The sequence below is a fragment of the Montipora foliosa genome, chromosome 6 (genome assembly GCF_036669935.1).
Source record: "Montipora foliosa isolate CH-2021 chromosome 6, ASM3666993v2, whole genome shotgun sequence".
Classification (NCBI taxonomy): Eukaryota; Metazoa; Cnidaria; class Anthozoa; order Scleractinia; family Acroporidae; genus Montipora; species Montipora foliosa.
Genome location: NC_090874.1, coordinates 37986277 through 38004661, shown reverse-complemented (window position 1 = coordinate 38004661; position 18385 = coordinate 37986277). Strand labels below are relative to the sequence as shown.

Below are 18385 nucleotides of genomic sequence, written 5' to 3'. Positions count from 1 at the left end.
ACCTTCTGTTTCCCAACCCTCCTCTTCCTCCATTCCTTGAACGGACGCTTTGATTTCAACGTTTCGTTGATTCATTAACTATAACACACGGTTTTATCAAAAGTTGAAGCTTGGGGTACCGTGCGTAGAAACAATTCAAACACCGGTATTCAGTTGGAATTCCTCTCCCCGTTTTTCGAAACATAAAAACTGAAGGGGTTCGAGTTGACAAGTTTTTTGGAGAAAACTGAGCGAACTTGCCACATCGGGCCACACAATTTTCGTCGATGAATGATTACCAGCTAGGCGTTTGTCAAGTGAGTGTAGTAAGATCCAAACAAATATAATCACTCCAACTAATGAAAGCCACTGACAGCTTAAAGTGCCACTGCGATGAAAATTTTGCGTGTCCTTTTTTCTTTAGATTTTGAAAATAGACGTACTAAATAGGTATCATGCCAATTTTTATCTCAAAATTCCCACGGGAAGTATGATTATTTTAACGTAGTTTTTCGGTTTTCGCTGTCCGCCATCACTCGAACGGCAAATGACCCTGAGCGAGGAAAAGGGTTGGGTTTAGCTGGATCGCCTGGGGTCTGACGTCATTCGCGCGACGCTCAAAATAAACGCGGCTAATTTCCCTGCCATCTATGAGATGTGAGAGATCGCCGAGTTGCTTTTTGCTGATGTTATATCTTTAAAATGCTTCCACGCCGATGTGTAGTCCCAGATTGCGAGTGAATAGCTGATTCAGAATTAGGAATTTCGATGCATGGTTCTCCGAGGAGCGGCAGTGTTCTTACAAAGTGTAAAAAATTTGTTTCGACACATCGCAAAAACTTCAGTCCGACAGGCCAGTTTGGCGTATGTTCCTTGCATTTCACTAGAGACTGTTTCACTCGCGCAGTTCACGTAAAAGAAACTGAAAGAAGGATTAAACGAGGGTCTGTTCCGACCAAGTAATCGAAACCGTCGGCAGGTGAGTGATTTACACGCGTGCGTTTTCTTAAATGCTCTGAGATTAATTCAAAAATAGTAAAAGAAGTTACGGTACAGAGTCGAAGCATAGCTTTTCATGAAATCTGTTCTTTAAAAGGGATTTCTTAGGCTAGTACATTCTTTTCTAGTTACTGTGCCATGTTGTAATGAAGGTAAATAAAAGCACAAGACTTGCTCATGTGCAACCGGCTTTATACGCCCAAAGAACGTATCGATCCACAAAAATGAAAACTATACTTCGGGTAAGTAAACTTAATCACAAGAACAAGAAACCGTCTTTATTTTCCCTCGCAAAATAAATGATATTTTCTGCATGGTAACGAGCAAACTGCATTATCTCTGTCAACGGGCAATGCCGAAATCTATTATATGTTCTTCAAGAGACAGATTGCAGAGGTTTACAAACCATAACGTACAGAAACTAAACTGTCAGTGAAGATCCTTAATAGAATAAGAATAGAATAATAATAATAATAATAATTTCCTTTGGTCACGGGCGTAATGAAGTTGAAAAAGCTCAGAACAGAGGGACAAAGCAACTCCAGTTATTGTTTCGACTGCTTAACAGGCGACCCTACTTGATTGGACACGTATTTGACAAATCCGACAGTACGCAATTTGAACGAGCAGTTAATTTAAAAAATATTGCACAAAAAAGAAATGGCATACGAATCTTGCGGTTAAGTAAAGCTTACTTGCTTTAAGACTATGAAAATGGCTCATCACGCTTTTTTTATTTTAACTTACCTTCTGTAAACAAGTTGTTATTTTGCTGCCGCTCCCTCCGCCTCTAAATTCCTCTTTCACTTTGCTTTTGCCTGTTTATTCTAGCCCTTTCTCGTTCCGCTTGGCGACGTTTTTCGCTACAATTTTGCATCCTAAGTCTGTTTCTTTCCTGCTCCGCTTCGCGACGTTTTGTCTCCGTTCTCTATCCCTATCTCGCTCCTTTTGGCGATCCTCTTTGCTAGTTCTTTGCCTATTCATTCTTGCTCTCTGCGGCTCTCTTTCTATTTGCTATTCACATAAACCCTATCTTCTGCCTGTTGCATTTACTCTGCTGTTACCTGTTGGCATAATAGCTATCGTCTTTCGTTTTTCTGAAGATTAAACCTTTAGAGTCAACACAAATCGTTTATCTAAACTGGCTTTGATTGAGCATAAAATCCCAACCGACGAGGGTCAATACGATTTCCCGCCAGAATAACGCGGGCGCCGCCACCCCGACAGTCTGTACGGGCGGGCGTACACTGACGTGATAACCATAACTTCCCGCATAGATGGATAGAGTTGCCAAAACATTTTACCCATGGTGCTCCGCTATTAATACCTTCTAAATTTTTCAGTTGTAACCTTCGACACGCGGCCCTGTGCACTCGATCACACGGTAAAAACTACCGAACAGGAGCTCATTAAGAGGAGCCTCTATCTCCCATACTTGGCCTCGGAGTCAACCCTTTCCCGAGTAGATTTATTTATAGAACACCTCCCTTGGGAGATTGAGCACGCTCACTGTTGTAAAAGCCAATCTCCCTTGGGACATTCAGCACGCCCACTGTTGTAAAAGCCAATCAAAACAGAGCTATCTCAGCGTCAAGGGAATTGATACTTTTCGCGGGAAAAACCTGTTCCTAAAAATAAATTTACTCGGGAAAGGGTTGACTCAAGGAATTAGAGGAGATAGAGGCTCCTCTTGATGAGCTCCTGCTACCGAATAAATGCAGAATATTGAGATATGCCTCCAGAGATATCACTTAAGTGTTTGTCCAACTTTGGCACCCAAACGTGCAAAAGCAGTTAAAAAACAACCCTACCCTTATACTCATCACTTTCTCTTCTCTAAAATTCAATTTTCTGATGGTTGTAAAAAACGCCACCAGTCAGACCAGAAATCGGGATCCTTCGCCGGCAAAAACTGAAGTTTCCATTATTTTCAAACATTACGCTTCTCAACAAAGGAGGTGAAATAGCACATTGAGTAACAGTTGTATTTCCGACAACAATAAGACTTAACCAAGTTTTCAAACTGTTATAGGTTATCTTGCAGAAAAGTACAAATATATCATTGCAAGAAAGTTATAATATATCTCTAATATCTTAACAACACTTAGTATCACCCAGCTAGTGGACTAATGCAAATCCTGCATTTTGATTGGCTACGCTACTAGAAGACTATTAGGAATAGTCCTCGAGTAGCGAAAAGCGTGACGCTTTTTTTCGTCTTATTCCCAAATAAATAATTCTTTAACTTGCATTTGCTAACTTTATTATTGCCTTTTCTGTCCGACTAGTTGGGTGATACTAAAACAATTAGACAAATGACCCGTAGCCCTTACGGGCTACGGGTCTAATTGTTAATTAGCAGCAATTAACGTATTCTTTCAGACCAGAAACACATGACCTTGAAGCGCGTAACTTGCAACTCTTTTAGGACATCAATTTTATGCCCAAATATGGACAAAAATAAGATCGAAGCTGCAGGACCGGGAAAATGCGCGACTACGTTACATCCAAATAAGGAAATTTTACTACTCAAAAAACCCAAGCTCTGAACCAGAGTTAAACGCTTCAACCGCGCACCGGTGGCTCAGTTGGTTGAGCACCGGGCTGCCATGCGGGAGGTCGTGAGTTCGACTCCGGCCGGACCAACACTCAGGGTCTTTAAATAACTGAGGAGAGAGTGCTGCCTTTGTAATTGCATCCGCAAATGATTAGACTTTCAATTCCTCTTGGATAAGGACGATAAGCCGGAGGTCCCGTCTCACAAATAACTTCCATGTTCATTAGTTCCCTGTGGTTCGTTAAAGAGCCCACACACTATTCGAGAAGAGTAGGGGATGAAGTTCCCGGTGTTGTGGCTGCCCTCTATGTGTATATGGGTGAAAAGCTGCCAAAACTCCCACCTGCTCAAACAAATAAATATCAACAACAACAAGGTCACGAGCTTCTGTTCAGACAAGATAACATATTCGGACAAATTACAACCAACAATTGTCCTGGCCTCCGTAAAACACGTCATTTTCTAAACCTGACGACGTAAATCGAAGTTGGGTAAAAAAGAACGTAAGCTTGGCTTAACGTCTTGAAAGCTGCTAACTTTCTTGTAGCCAGAAAGCAAGGCTCTTGCGAATGGTGGGTAGGCTACGCACACAAGTCCCTGCCTTACAAAGACTTTCAGGCTAATGAAGGACTAAGGCTTTATAAGAGCGCCCTCAGCTAGGTCTCGGTGAACTAACTGGCTGTCATGGCAACATTTTGCGTCGTACTTCGTACACGGTAATAAAGAACCATTGGTGGTTCCTAAAGAAACAAGCAGAAAACACAAGTGTTTGAGATTTTGGTTTGGCCATTCGCAAAGAACGGGTTGGGAATGTACTAAAATGCACGCCACACGTGCAGCAGTATTCTTTTCGCAAGAAAACCTCGTATTTCCTGGCTAGATGCTTGTTTACCACGGCGAATAGGGGGTGGGGTCCATAAGTAGCCGTGGAAAAGCTTACCTATGTCACGGTAAAAGGTTGGTATTTAACACAACGCAGCAGAGTTGAGGCACGGGTTTGCCTCATGGCGGGGTGGAATGGGGAGGGGGGTTAGCTTGATGCACTGGTTCATGGTTCACCAATGTGTCAGGGTTCTGCACTCTTCTCTTAGCGGTTTTCCCCGGGTACCCCGGTTTTCCCCTCACATCAAGAAGCATTTTAAGTTGATTACAAATTTCCCCAATTGGTACAGCTCTTGTGCTGGCCCCAGTTGTTCAAAAGGTGGATAGTGCTATCCACCGGATAAATTAACATCCATTGGATCGCGCAATTGGTTTCGATATTACTTATCCACTGGATAGTGATTTATCCGGTGGATACCGCTATGAAAAACTGGGGCCTGGGCTATAAAAAGAGCTTGACCCTTGAATAAAAGATTACATTTTCATGCATTTAACAAATCGAAAGTGGTTCGACGTTGTCTGTATATTCGTCATCACAGTGGTCAAAATGCTGTGGGTGCGCCTCGTGAGTCCACAACAAATTTTGACCACTGTGATGACGAATATCGTTGTCGATATGAGAACAGACAACGCTGAACTACTGTCGATTTGTTTTTAACTACTATATTAAACGCCAAAGAAAGTGTTTATTTCAGAGCTTGACCAAAATCATGACACAAGGAAGAGCAAGCGTTGTCTATAACTTTCTCGCAATATTATTGGTTTATGTCCTAAAAGGAGCCTTCCTGATTGGCTATTACATTGTGGCAAATAGACGCGAGTATGACGCAACCATCGTTGTCTAGACAACGGCAAATTAGCCAATCAGCTAACACTGATATGAAACCAGCATTGTTGTCTATAAACGGCAATTTTATCCCTTCTTCAACAATAATCCCTAATAGCCCAATATCGATATCTTAAAATTCAGTCGTAAACAAAAAGCATCACATCGAGGCTCTGGGGAATAAACTCATACAGATCCTTATTTTTATTCCCCAGAGCATTGAAATCATGTTCATTGTTTTAGGTTAAATTTTAGTAATCGAAACTGGTCTATTAGAGCACGCACAGCAAAAAATGGTACATACCCTGTTTAACCACTGGCTTATCCAAATAAACTTCATTGTTCTAAATGGATGTATGATTTGATCATTACAAACAATGTCCACCTGCAAAAAGTGTCAAAAAGGTGTACGAGTGATGGTAAATTAATGCATCGGTTAATAAATAATGAGAATTCCTATATTAATGACGCCAAAATACTCGTGAAAAATACGAGTGCTGAAGAATGGGAGTAAACCCCGCGATCTTCTGATTACTTTTTTGGTAAGTGAAGTTGGTAACAAGCCAAAAGAGCAGCAGTCTGACGATAGCACATATTCCGGGACGAAATGATATCTTTTGTCTAATAAATATATCGCTGACCCAAAAGCATACAGGCTTGAAATTTCTGGACCCGGTGTGAGATCCGTAGAACTCAGACCGGTACGAGAGTTTCTCGTCTCGGTCCCGCGACCGAGACGAGGTCAGACGTATGTGACTTCATTGTAAGGCCGGTCTCATGTAAACGCAAAAAAAGAAATGAATGGAGGCCGACACGAACTCATGCCGGTCTGAGTTCGTCTCGGTCTCGTGTAAATAGCCCCTAAAGAAAGTCTTTGCTGACGTCATTGTGTACATAAGAGATTTGAGACCTTAAATGAGGGTTTCCTCTAAGATCGCAACCGCAGACGTCGGCCCGCTGTTTACAGTGATCGCCGTACGTGAATAGTCCGGCCTTAGAGATTGAGGGTTACTTTACATCAGGGGATACTCGCAAGATGGCGGCTCCAACAAAGGATAAACTCGACGTAGATGTAGTTGGTTGGTAATTTTTGTCACTTCTCGCAACTGTATCAAATAAACCCCTCACTCTTCAGCAAATTTCAAGTCAATACGTGGCTTTAAAGGCTTAAAACTAACAAAAAATTCTGTCGTTATTCACTTGCCGCTAGACAGGATTCTTGCCGTTGAAACGTGAACCTCAAACCTCGAACGGGACGGTGAGATCGGAGTCACGTGACTTTTAAACGATTGCGGTTTGCCGTAAAAGGGGAAAAACGTCAATCTTAGGTCTCTATTCAGCATCGCGTTTTACTGCAAAGAGCTGCAATTTGCGTTTGCAAAAAATCAGATGTCAAGCAAATTCTCACCAAAGAAAGACCAGTTACAATGGAGCAGTTTCCGAATGACTGTCTTAGTACGCTTAGTGATTGGTTTAAAAATTTCGCGCCAGTTTATAAGCCAATGAAAAGGAAGACCAAAACCAATTGCGACTTGCACGCACGACTTTTCCCGCGCTTTGAGCAAGTTACTTGGAATTGGTACGAATTTGGATAGGTTCAATGTGCTCTTTACACCTGCTGTGATTAGTAGAAGTAAATTACTTTGGTATTTGTTTTACGGCGCTCAATTGAAAACCACTCTAAGAGAACCTTCATGGTTTTACAACAAGCAGTAGGCAGCGGTTTGTCATGTGCCGTTTCGCGTAAAGCGATGCTGAGTATCTTCTGTCGTACGAACAAACGAATTTTTTCCTTGGAAGTGTTAACCCTTTCAGCCCCGATAGTGCCAAATGGCACTTATAGATTTTACTCTGTCTAACGCCAGACGATTTTACTCGTCAATGGGGAACCCCTCGGGGCTTAAAGGGTTAAGCTAACAGCGTGAAAAAACTATGTCCCCGTTTAACCCTTTCAGCCCCGATAGTGCCAAATGGCACTTATAGATTTTACTCTGACTAACGCCAGACGATTTTACTCGTCAATGGGGAACCCCTCGGGGCTTAAAGGGTTAACAGATCTTGTAAAACTATGAGCTAACCTCCTCATTTTATATGCTTCACGGTTTGATAATAATTAAGTGAGGTAGAAGCCGTCAAAAACTGGTAAACTTTTGCGTTGGAAAAGCACTGATGAGTACATACATGTAGAGAGATTTAGCATCAAGTTTATGTGAAACGGCAAACGTCGGCTTGCACGTTTCATGTAAAATGGAGTAAAGCTTGTGACGTAAGGTTCGCGTGACCCACGGAAAATCGGAATGAACTCTGTTAACCCCGAGTATTTAGTTAACAAAAGACAAAAACAAAAAGTAGTAGTCTTTTTAAACATTGTTCGTAGAAAAAGACGCTATTAAAATGAAAATCCTTACCTGTCAAATTTTGCGAGTTTCGATGAAGCTGTTTTGTGAGTCAACACAAAAAATTGCGGTAAGGAGTCAGTTACGAACGACCTAGAACGATGAAATCTATTTTTTCCTTGTTTGACTTATCGGAAATTGTTTTGGGCTTCTTTTTTCCTCAAACAAGTTGTTACGTAGAAGAAAAACGAAAAGAAACTTCCGCGTACACGGCAAACGTGAAAATGCCTCATTTCACAAAGAAATGGCAAGCGGGAGCCAGCAAACGCGAAAAATGGCGGGAAAATCATGGTTACGTGGTCAGTTCGCGTTTCACGTAAACTTGATACTAAATCTCTCAATTGTTTTATGAAATTTGGAATCTTTTAAGCAAAATTCCAAAAAGGTTACTAGGAACATTGAGCTCTAGTTTCACAGATAGTTGATTGTGCAATGCACTTTGAATAATCCGTGCTCTCTTATTAGGGGATTATAGAATATGACGACCTAATGCTAAAAAATTAAAGTTTGTCTATACTTAATTAAGGTTACCGTATACCTTCTGGGGTGTCTCGCGTCCGAGCGATGCAGCGCGTCTGGTTTAAACAGTAGATACCTAAACCCCTATATCAAATTAAAGCTTATAGCGCTGGCTATCAAACCATATCAAAAATTTTGAAATTAAATGAATTGTCGAAGTTTTCACGACCTCTAAATGCGAGCGTCCGAATCACCTTTTCAAAGCTACAAGTCAAAGCAAATTTTGCTTTTCGCTATTTTATTTTGTTCCTCCGTTTCCCGACCCAAAGCGCTATAAAAAACGTGTCTGTGTTTTGCCATACTCAGTTGCAGTGAAAAATTATAGAACGTTTTCGAAATAGTATTAAAAAAATGTGAAGTGTTCGTACAAAAATCGCCCTCGGAAAAAAAAAATTGAAATAAAAAATTCGCAGATACCTTTTTGTTGTTTATATGTTAACCTAGCCCCTGACAAAATTTGGGGGCAATCGGACAAATTCCCTGTGAGTTTTAGCTCTTTAAAGTGTCCGCTTCGAGTGAAAAAATTGATTCGAAAAAACAGCGCTAAAACTGTCAATCAGGCGGGTAATTTTTACTTCCGGCCAAAACGTAAAACCGCCATTTCTCCGCCAATATTTAATCTTTTTGAATGATTTATTTTTTACATTAGAGATCCCATTTCGATCATTACTTTAACTGAAAAATCCAAATTTGAAGAAAATTGCCGATCTGAAGGTATACGGTAACCTTAACAAAAAAGTATCATCAATTTATATTCAATTTGACACCAGAAATGTTCCTTGTTCAGCTTTTATTTCTTTTTTTTTTTCGGAAAGCACAAACCTGTTTGTCCTCCGGAATATTAAGTTTCATTCTCAACAGTTTCTGCAGCTGAACAACCATCATGCGAGCTGAACACCGAATGTACTTTTTGCTGAGTATCTGCAATAACAAATACAAGAAAAACTAGTTTCCTAGCGTCGGGCGACCTAGATAAACGACCTAGCTCCAGAGGAGTTCCATTGTAGAAAATCAAAAACAAAAACCCTTGTGACTAGACCGACAATAATTCCAGCAATGCGTTGTTCTCAGCGAACACAGTTTCCTGCTGACAAATGCAATCCAGACATTTTTGAAACTTTTCCTTTGCGGATTCGACTTCCGTCCACACGTATCCGACGAATCCGCAACTTTTTGAATCTGCTCTGAAGAGTTGAACTCGCAAGGAATTTGGAATCATCCGGTTACTTTTCAAATCCGAAGTCTTTGCAAACTCAGATCCAGTCACCACTGAACGAAATGCCATCGCTTCTCTTGTCGCCACACTCGCACGCTCGATGGCGCATGCTGTATTGACAATAGTCACCGAGGAGTCCTGGAAACTAAAACGAATCCGGATACTACATGTGGACGAGGAAATTTTATCAATCCGTAGAGATAAATTTGCGGATTAAACAATGTCCGGATAAGTGTGGACGAGGCCTAACATTTATGACTTGACCAATAATCACATTCAATAATCTTGAGTTTAATGAAGAACTGACCCCAACAGTTTCTACAGCTCTTTCTGTTTTAGTGTCATCTTCCTCTTCTTCCATGCTATTGAGAAATGTGTGGAAAAAACATCATTTTCATTTGACTATCTTATTTTTGAAGAGATGCTATTTTAACGGTGACTCGGGGTGCTCCACCCTGCGAGCAGAGCCTCCTTTTGTCAAGCAAAAGAAAGGCTCTGCTTGCAGGGTGGGGGTGCTCCTGTTCGACACTTACGACCCTTAAAATGTACAGAGTTCCGACGGTAACCGGTCGTTTCGCCAACGCTTCAGTTCGCCAACGACCTGTTCGCCAACGTATGAAGTCCATTCGCCAACGTCTAATGTCAGTTCACCAATGCTTATATGTCAGTTCGCCAACGTCCAAAATACTTTGTGAAATAGATCTGAAATGTATTTACAGATTACCAAAAGAAGATAATGTGACAATAGACTTCATACGTTGGCGAATAGGTCGTTGACGAACTGACACGTTGGCGAAACGACCGGTATTCGTTCCGACTTTTAACTGTTAGCGCCCATAAGTACGTGTTGCATTAGTTCTGTGATGATTTCAACTGACCTCTCATCAAATCTCTCAACACATAGTGATACTTGTTCATCATCCCGATACAAGTTCTTGTTCTCAGAATAGTCGCGTTTAACAAAGTTCTCCAAGGAAGCCCTCTTGTTTTCCTTGTCCTCTGTCAATTGAAGGGTTGTTCACTTTGTGTTAAAACGGGTTAAACTTTGTTGGATTATCAATTTTCTTTGCCTCCAAACCCTAACTACTTAAGAATAAAAATAATTAGGGTTAGAATCTAAATTATAAGTCTATTTACAAAAGTTTTGTTGTATTTCTCCGTTTTTATCTTGCCTCAGTGCAAAATGTGTGCCAACTGGAATTAAAATGGCTTACACAAAAAACGAAAGTTAAATCTTGTGTGCTCATATTGTCCACAAAACAACAAATTTAGCCATCTCACTTCATTTATTGAAGGAACACGGTAAAGAAATGCAAAAAATGCACATGCAGGGTCTGCAGAGCTCATTAAACATACTGTTTCTTGGCATTTTTCTTCCTTGTTGATGTCATCATTGCGTATTACTAGTATTGAGAAAAATGTACAGCCTTGATTTCATGTCTGCAAGTGGCTCGACTTTCATGTCTGTCAAGTTTTCATGGATAAGGAGGGTAAGGCATAGGCCCTGTTTTGGGAGCCTCATTTCTAAAATACTGTGGGACGTCAAAGAAGACACTATTGGCAGAATAGGGCACGAAAATCCACTGAGTCGCGGGTCATCTTTTCCTTTCCAGCAAATGTGGCCCGCTTGGCATTATACTTGAAAAAGGTACAAGAGACCATGCTAGCAAAGCCAGAAAGAAATCAAGGGTAGTTTGCCCGAAAATAAACAATTAATTAAACAAACAATAATTAAATGAGTCAACAAACTTCACCCAGTGACACTCTGAATAAAACATTCCATTACCCTGGGGTTTCACCATTGCCATTCCTCTAGATTCATAAAATTCTCTTCTTCTTTTATCTTCAGCTGCAACATGGAAAACAATACAATAATGTCCTTGGCACTTCACACAACAGATACAAAAAACATGTCATAAAATATGGCAAAATTGCATTACCTTATTTTATAGAAATTCTAAAACAACTTTACCTTCAAGAATACCAGGAACAAGTTTCCCCACAATGTCCTGCATCGTTCTGTCAAGCCTGTACAAAAGTGATCCACAAATTTTATGATTCATCACAACTATTGTAATGATGGTGGTAACCCATTATTCACATTCGGCTCTGTGCCCAATATATGAAATATTGTTGACAAACGACTCCCATTATTATTGGCTCTTATACATTGTAACTGTTTGCACACTCTGTTATATGTTCTGCACATTGCTGGGACAAGTTTGCCACAGTAAACACAAGTCCCAACTTTGTTGGATGTGATATGTACTTTCCCTTTCCATTTGACCCAAGAGACCCAAAAGGAAAGATTCACTGATACCACAGTTTTCAACCGATTTACCTCAGACTGGTAAATTAGAATAAGTAAATTGCTTCAAGTAGAATAATGCTTTTCTCCATTATTCTTACTTTTTCAACCCTGTTTTTGACTATGAACAGTGTTTTTGTACTAGGATACCAAAATAAAAATAACCTGGAATGTAGTTTTACTTGGACAACAACTATGTCCAGTGACACTCCAAAACTCCTCTGTAATTAAACCTTTGACACCCAAACTGGCCTTAACTGGCCAGACTTACATGTAGTAGTTTACTCTGTCTACCGCCAAACAATTTTACTCGTCAATGGGGAACCCCTGGGAGTCAATGGGTTAACCCAACTGTCCTCCCTCCCCCCCCCTCCCCATGAGGATAGATTTTTCTGTCTAATGCCAGAATAACCTGATGATTTTACTTGTCATTGGGGAACCTCTAAGGTTTTTTTTTTTTTGACAAATAACCCCACAGAGACCATGAAGCTCAAGTCTTGGAACTCTTTAAATTTCACTTGGTTGGTTTCCAATCAGATATACCTATATTTTTGGCTGGTATAAGACCATTGTTACAGCCATAACAAACCCCTCTCCACACAGCATATAGTACAGCTGTACTTGGCACAATACATAGTACATGCGAACATTGTCTTAACTTTGAAATTTACCTGATATTGAAGAGAGGCTGGGTTTCATGTATCTGTAAGTTGCACATTGGGCAATTTTTGCTGGTTTGGAAATACTTCACAATACAGCTCTTGCAAACTTCAAAAAATTATTCTTAAATCAGATTTGAACTTACAACATTACAGTGCAATGAGCCTTACCATGGCCACCCAACAAACTTTCACATTTGACAATTACGTGTAAATACGTCAACTCAACAACCCATGCAACGGTGTTCATCTTACAACTGTGCAAACTTTGCAAGGAGGCGTGACTGTCAATCAAATTCACCCATCCTGATGGGCAGACAATTTGTAAAAAGCTTTGTTAGGTGGCAACAGTAAGGCTTGTGAAAATCTACGCAGTTTCCAATTGAATGTTTAAAAAGAGACTCAAACATAATAGTGCACAATATAGGACAACATAGCACAACACATCATTCTATAGTTATACTTTGTTTACAATGGCTGGTGAGTAATTTTAAGTGAATTACCCCATGGTCTTACTCTTTGTTTTCCATACACCCAGGCCAGTGTATGGAAAACAAAAACCATAAACAAAGACCCTCAGATAATTCACCTGAAATGACTCACTGGCCATTATAAACAACAGGAAAGCAAGAGACCCTGTGTTTTGTCATTTACTCTTTGATATATTTTTTGTGTTGTTGGATCCTTTGTTTTTTGGTCTACATTTTCCACATACCAGCCTGGGTGTGTGGAAGACAAAGATCCTTCAGAAATTCACCTGACATGACTCAAAAGACATTGCAAATTAACAACAGGAAAACAACAGAAACTGCGTGTTTTTGCCATTTACCACTTGATAGGTTAGGTCTTCATCTCCTGAATCTTCAATCTTCATTTTTTAAAAGGATTTTACACTTAAAAGAGGGATACACTAAGAAGAAAGCTTACATACATGTATGAAGACATTCTGTGATAGTCGTAGCATCAACAAAATATCCTGCACACAGACTGCAAACTACATGGGGATTAAGATCACGGATTTTAATGACAACCTACGGGGGAAAAACAAAAACAATGTTAAAAACCGTAATAAATTTTAATCACAGACTACACTTTGCTCAGCCAATAGCGCACTGGACTAATGTGCTGGAACTTATGAGTTCGAGCCCCACTCAGACCAATACGTAGGATCTTAAAATACTTGAGGGGGAAGTGCTTCCTCCTTCATCTCATCAGCACAAAGTTCCAGATTAGGCTTAAGTCTTCTCGGAAACTGCAGGTCTTGTCTCCCGTAACTCTGTAACACATTATTTCGGCATAAGTGATCGACTTGGAAAGAACCTTTTAAATGTAGTACTGATCGATGAGAACACATCAGGATAGTCAAATTAATGTACAGAAAAACTGGTCCAAAGCGCTAACGCAGGATTTCAGCGAGGCAACTTTAGCGTTATTGACTAAAATTGCGAATGTGCATGCATTCATTAACATCCTACTGATTAAACTGATAGCCATCTGTTCTTTTAGGTTATAATCATCAACTAATTGTACCTCTTTGGAGTCCATTTTTGTTCTGCATTCACGAATGATCTATTGCAATCTTTCCGCCATTTTGAATCGATGTCGATCCCAGATTCCGAACGTCCACACAAATAATCATTCCAACTGATTCACCAGTGCATCGGGTAAACCATAAGGCAAAGCCGGAGCTCCCGGGTCATTTATTCCCACTGGCTGTACGGTTATTGAAAATAAAGGGTTGTGGAATTGTCCGCGTTTTGGTGTTTCTGGATAGTGCTTGCATTCTCTTATCTCTCTTTTATGGAAAAATTCATTGCCTAACAAATGAATTCCACGATAAATTTCACGCGAAAAACCGATATCGCATGAATCACGAAGCGATGAGTGCAATCGGTTTTTCAATTGAAATTTACTGTCGAATTCACCAGTTAGGCAATAAATTTTTCTTGAATCGCACGAGTTTTAAAACGGAAAGGAAAAAAGCCATTTCAGAGTCAACTGTCAAAAGCCAGCGAATAGGAATCACGCTAAAATTAGAAACCACAGATGTACTAGCTCGTGATGTGACAGATCATTGGGAAACATTGTCAGTTCAGGGCCAAATACGAGTTTTATTGATGTACTTTATTCCACTTTATCTCTGAGAACGAGATCATTCACATTTTGATATTTTCTCATTGAAACACACCAGCGGTAGTCATTTGGGAGTTTCCACAACGCCACTACGGTAGCCGTCGACGTCGTCGCTGCTTAAAACTCGAAACTCTTCGTTCTCTGCATCATAACAACCGCGACAACAACAACAAATGTTTATTTGCACCGCGCACGCGTAAATAGATAACCATGAAATTAATAATAATAATAATAAGACCTAAAGTAAGTTACAACGTTCCCTAGAAAATAACTAAAAAGGTAATCTAGCTAGGAGAGAAAAAAGGATAAAAGAAAGGCAAACACAACAACAAAAGAAAAGCATAGGTCACTTGAAATAAGAAAATTGAGAGAGAAAGAAGAATGGCAAACAATTCCCAGGCTAAATGAGCACCGTGATTGGCTGGTTTTTGGTCGGAATTTTACAGTAAGGACCATTACCAAGGAAACGGCCCGTTTCCGTTTTTATCACAACAGCTAGTACAATTATAGCAAGCGGAAATTAATTTTTAAATGTAAAAGTTTACCGTTCAAAGTTCGCTGATGTAAGACGAAGATTCAGAACATTCACCAAGCAGAGAAGTGTCCGATCGTTCAAAGAAACAATGCCATATAATAAACAACTTATTAACCTCACTTGCTCGGGAACTGTAGTGGCGAATATTGGCCCTCGGTCGTTTTTAGTATGGACTTCCGTACTTCCACGACCTCGGGCCATGCAGTATTCCCCAGAACGGTCCTCACGCTCGGTGAGTAAGGGGTTAATGATACAATTTTTTAGAAACGCTTAAATTTGTAAAAGCAAAGATTGTTTTTAAGACTGCTCAATACTATTCCAAACTTGTAGAACTATTACAGCGGCATTTTGATAACTACTTAATAACCGAGAGTGAGGTCGTTACAGCAAAATCTCAAACTGAGGCTTTGCTATAGCGAGGTCAATACAGCTAGGCCGAGATTTGAGATTTTGCTGTAACGACCGAACGGTCAAGGTTATTAAGTTGTTTATTACATGGCTAACAGAACGGTTCTAAAGAAGAAAAAGCTAATTTGCATAATCCATAATAGGCCAATAATCACAGCGCGCGTTATATCGGCCAGAAACACTGGCCATATAATAAAGGTTCTTAAAGACCAGTCCAGTTGTTTAAAGGCCAGATAACGTTACCTAGTGGATAAGTCATTATGATCCAGAGTATAAAATATTATTCGCGTTAAACGTTGGCTAAAATTCTCTTACCCACATTTTAACCAGCTGTGCTTAGAGTGTGCATTAAATAAATCGGACTCCCACTACGTGGTCGTCCGATTTTGTTAATCACTCGTATGATTACAGACCAAATTGGACTCCACTAAGTCCTATTAACATTATATATTAGTATTTAATGAAGTGTTTAATATGGAAAGTGTCGGAGTTTGGTTTAGTCCTTACTGAGGGATCAGGCGATTCCTGACGAAATATGAACTTTAATGTTATTAGAAAAGGCTGTACAGACCTTTTAAACAAGAGTCGCGACAATCTACCCTATTCAGTGGAAAACGAAAACGAAAGAGATATGACTAGCCTCTGTGTTCAATTCAGTCACACCATCGGTGCACAAATATCTTTAATAAAGGCGGAAACGGAAATGCAAATGAACCGAAAACGCTTTGTTGCTCAGAAAAATCCCCTAAGAATTTTCCTGGTTGCACTTTTTGGTTGAAACCGCCCCGTGTAAAATTACATTATGAGGAATCTCAAAAGGAAAACGCAATAAATCTCGTGATCTGACCTGATTAGGCTTCTATAATTTGTAACAAAATGACAAACTTGACATGCTTAACTCTCGTGATTTGCTTAGGGGAATCCCTTGTGGAAGTAATAAGTTATTATTATATCGTTTTCACTGGCGATTTTTGTGAGCTATGCTTTTTATACAGTTATGATACTTTTTAGTTCCTTTATAATTTCTTTTTTTCTTAATTCGAAGAAAAAAACTAACATTTGTCATTGGCTTGGCCCAAATAAGCACGTCATGGCAATTACTAATTAACTAGCTTTCGGGTAATCTGATCTATCGAAAATTATATAATAAGCTCAATAGAGAGAGTTTCAATCAAGTGTCGTAAAACCAAACATATGACCAAAGTAATTGCTTTAGCCAATCAAAAAGGACGGAAGCAATTTCCAATTAGACTCGATGCTCAAACACGTTGATCATCCAGAGTTGTGCAATGGCGAAAATGATTTTTTCAGTTGGCCATACCTAAAAATTAGATCGCACGTAACAGCAACAAAACTCCTTTAACCCCAGTCATGAGGGTTACCCGAAATAAAGTAAACAACATGCGGAAAAAGCACGAGCATTTTTTTTCACCACACCTACTTTTTTCCTGTCACTACGTTTCCACTGTCCTCGCATTCCTATATCTTACTCGTCAAGTTAAGCTCCCTTTTTCTGCTCTCTGTAACTGAACTCTACTACAACTTAAAACGGCTTTTTCTATATTATTAATATCCATTTCGTGTAAATTAAATAAACTCAAATTAAATAAATAGTTGATAAATACTTCAGAATCAAGAAATGAGTTAATCGGTTGCAAAATGCATAAAAATGAATTAAACAAGGACACTGCTCCGGCCGACGTCCAGCATGCACTTGTAGTTTTGCACGTGGATCCAGGAACGTCTGCTAAATTCTTACATTTGTAGTAAAAAAAATTCTAGCTTTAGGAAGACATATTTTCTAATTCTTAGTTGTTTACCATGCTTGTGAGTCTTCATTTTTCACTTTTGTAATCTGCGGGTAGCGTGAGTTCTGTGCTATGATCCTAATAAAGCTAGTGTGGATGCCTCAAGGCCGAGCGAGCTTCAAGATGAGCGATGGATCACACATGCAGTCTAATGTTCCTTTTGTTCGTTTAGTCGTTTACTGTAAAGTTGTTCAAGTAGATCTGATGGTAATGCTAACAACGTACTTTGATGGCGAAAAAAGGAACAACAACATTGGTAAATTAGCCATGTTCTAAACGAACAGCGTGTTGGGTATAACTAACTAAAATCAATTAACTTGAAAAACTTTGCATGACACCTAAAAGAGCAACTAAAAGTTGGTAAGTTCACCAAATGTCAGTGTTTTTGCTTTGAAAAGATGTGATTTTGAAGAGCTTTGTATGGTTTCTATACAAAGCAATATTCGAGACGCCCACGCCGCCTTTTTTGCAACCACGCTAAAGTTCATATTCTGACTAGTGCTTGGGTGCTCTTTCAGTGGTTGGCTTTATTTTTCGACCCAAACAAACCCTACCCTTCTACCCTGCTTGTTTCCAACATGGCTAATTGTGCACTTCGACTTTGGAATGGATTAGAAACAGAATATAGTCACACATCAAAAGTCAAGCTCCTACTGAAGAATACTGCAGTGAGACTGCGTAATTTTGTTCCTCACTTCACTGGATACTTTAAGAAATGTGCTATCGCTGAAATAAGGAAACCTTTCCGTAATAAAACTGCGTTTCACGCAGTAGTATTTCGAAGTTCACTTTGCAGAAGGTAGGTGTTTCTCTTTTTTGTTCGGATCTGCGTACATCTTTCTTCATGTCCAATGGCACGATAATTGATTTCCCTGGAAACTCGAACGGGTACTGCTTGCACTCTACTGCTTTTGGACGATCCTACCTCCTTGGGTGGCTTCAGTAATGAAGAATTTGCTGGCCTGCGCTGTTCACCTTTCTGTGCATGATGTACTGCAGATGAGGGAGCAGTTTGTTCAGCTTTTCAGCCACAGCCAAGGCTGTGTTTACAAACAGAATTATATATGTAAGAGGGACACCCGCAAGAAATGTGATCTTTATGAGAAACACACTCATACAGTCTTCTTTTGTTGTAGCCTTTGGCAGGAAGGAGGTACTTC

At 39.8% G+C, this 18385-nt stretch overlaps 1 protein-coding gene across 1 annotated transcript; it reads right to left on the bottom strand.

Annotated features, from left to right (window-relative positions):
* Window positions 1-2945: 2945 nt before the first annotated feature.
* On the bottom strand, window positions 2946-14003 carry LOC138007285 (polycomb group RING finger protein 1-like). Its single transcript, XM_068854099.1, has 10 exons — window positions 13872-14003; window positions 13273-13372; window positions 12354-12450; window positions 11347-11402; window positions 11161-11223; window positions 10253-10373; window positions 9682-9736; window positions 8981-9079; window positions 5548-5628; window positions 2946-4275 (listed from the first exon to the last, which is right to left on the bottom strand). The coding sequence occupies exons 1-10, from the start codon at window positions 13884-13886 to the stop codon at window positions 4207-4209; spliced, it is 756 nt and encodes a 251-aa protein (XP_068710200.1). The 5' UTR covers window positions 13887-14003; the 3' UTR covers window positions 2946-4206.
* Window positions 14004-18385: the final 4382 nt, after the last annotated feature.

What these genes read in the sequence shown, in the direction of transcription:
- LOC138007285 (XM_068854099.1), bottom strand. An exon ending in TGTTCCTGGTATTCTTGAAG is followed by an intron (nt 11,224 to 11,346) that starts GTAAAGTTGTTT and finishes TCCATGTTGCAG; the next exon opens with CTGAAGATAAAAGAAGAAGA. An exon ending in GAGCTGTAGAAACTGTTGGG is followed by an intron (nt 9,080 to 9,681) that starts GTCAGTTCTTCA and finishes TTGTTATTGCAG; the next exon opens with ATACTCAGCAAAAAGTACAT.